Source organism: Physeter macrocephalus, chromosome 4, assembly GCF_002837175.3.
Source record: "Physeter macrocephalus isolate SW-GA chromosome 4, ASM283717v5, whole genome shotgun sequence".
Taxonomy (NCBI): Eukaryota; Metazoa; Chordata; class Mammalia; order Artiodactyla; family Physeteridae; genus Physeter; species Physeter macrocephalus.
The window spans coordinates 915,738-917,159 of record NC_041217.1 but is presented as its reverse complement, the minus strand read 5'-3'; the positions used below and the strand labels follow the sequence as shown (position 1 = coordinate 917,159).

Here is a 1,422-nt window from a genome sequence, read left to right as displayed (position 1 = left end):
ACGTGGCCTTGGACCCCCCCCCCCCAGCCAATATTCCTGGAGAAAGTCCCGAGGGCGTCAGGTCACTGTGTCCATAGGACTGTGGACGCCTGGCCCGGGCTGCCCCTTGTCACACCTGCTCAAGCCGAGGGCACTGGATTCTGTGCTGCTTTTTCTCCTACTAGACTGGGAGCCTCTTGAGGATGGGATCATTTCCTACTTGTTTTTTTTAATCCCTTAACCTTTGTTTACGTTGAACCGTGATTGGCACTCCATAAAGGCTTGTTGAGAGGATGATCCAAAAAAATGAAGAATGGGGACGAGGAGGTGGGCGGTTCCTCTTTCTCCTGCAGCGAGACTTGCCCTAAGCCTCACGCCATCTCCTTTAAACCCACCGTGTCTGTGTTCGCCCCCTGTGCTTGGCCCCTAGAACTCCGGATCAAGAGGCAGAACTCCTCGGACAGCATCTCGAGCCTCAACAGCGTCACCAGTCACTCCAGCATAGGCAGCAGCAAGGAGGCCGATGCCAAAAAGAAGAAGAAGAAGAGCTGGGTAGGTGAAGGTTTGGGGGAGCCGCATGGGACGCTGGGGGACCACACCACCTCAGCACGGGAGCCAGCCTTCCAGAACCCACCTCGATGAGTCCCATCTGATGGGAGCCCCTGGTGGCGTCTGCCCAGAGCGAGGTCTGCCGCAGCTACCCACCCCCCCCCCCGCCCCCGCCAGCCCTGCACACATCTGATAGGCCAGAGGAGGAGACACTCAGAAGGGAACGCCCCATCTGTCTCCACCCACTCCCGTCCTGTGGACAGAAGATTTTATGAACAAAGCCACTCATTCTAGATGCTCCTGGAGGTCATTTCTTCAACTTTTTGGAGAGGTATTTGTGGAACTTTCCAGATTACCTCAAAAGGAACCTTTGTGTTACCTGACCGGTCCAGAGAGTGTTGTTTTGGTTGTTTGTTTGTTTCCCAGATAACCCTAAACTGACTTGGGATGCCCTTTCTGACACTATCGAGGCAGATGGAAAACACCTCCAGCCCCTCTGCTGCCCATGTGGAGGAGGGGGCCCCCACGAGGGCATGTGCCACCCGCTGTCCCCGTGTGATGAGCCCCCCACAGACCTTTGTGTAGTCCAGACAGGGGCCACCGTGTGAAATGAGTGATTAAGTGTTGCTTCTTTTTTTTTTTTTTTTTCCCTTCAAAATGCTGACTTCAAATCCCTATTTTTTTCCAGGTCTACGAGGTAAGACACTCACTCCTCTCCGTTTTCTCTTTGCCTTTGCCGTACCCTCCCCATCTCCAGAGCAAGCCCCTCTCCCTAAACAGAGACGGCCACTCACGAGACTAACTGTGACCACCTCCGCCAAGCCCCTAACGCCCCCCCCCCCCCGCCTGTCCATCCCCGGCCCCCCCCCGCGGACGGGGGGGGGGTCCGGCCGG

General features: G+C 56.3%; 1 protein-coding gene across 1 annotated transcript in view; it reads left to right on the top strand.

The window, feature by feature from the left end:
- Positions 1–1,422, top strand: part of NAV1 (neuron navigator 1) — a 150,290-nt gene that overhangs the window by 136,348 nt on the left and 12,520 nt on the right. The window contains exon 19 of the mRNA XM_024130562.3: positions 1,217–1,225. Coding sequence (XP_023986330.2) covers positions 1,217–1,225 — 9 coding nt within the window. The remainder of the gene's footprint in view (positions 1–1,216; positions 1,226–1,422) is intronic.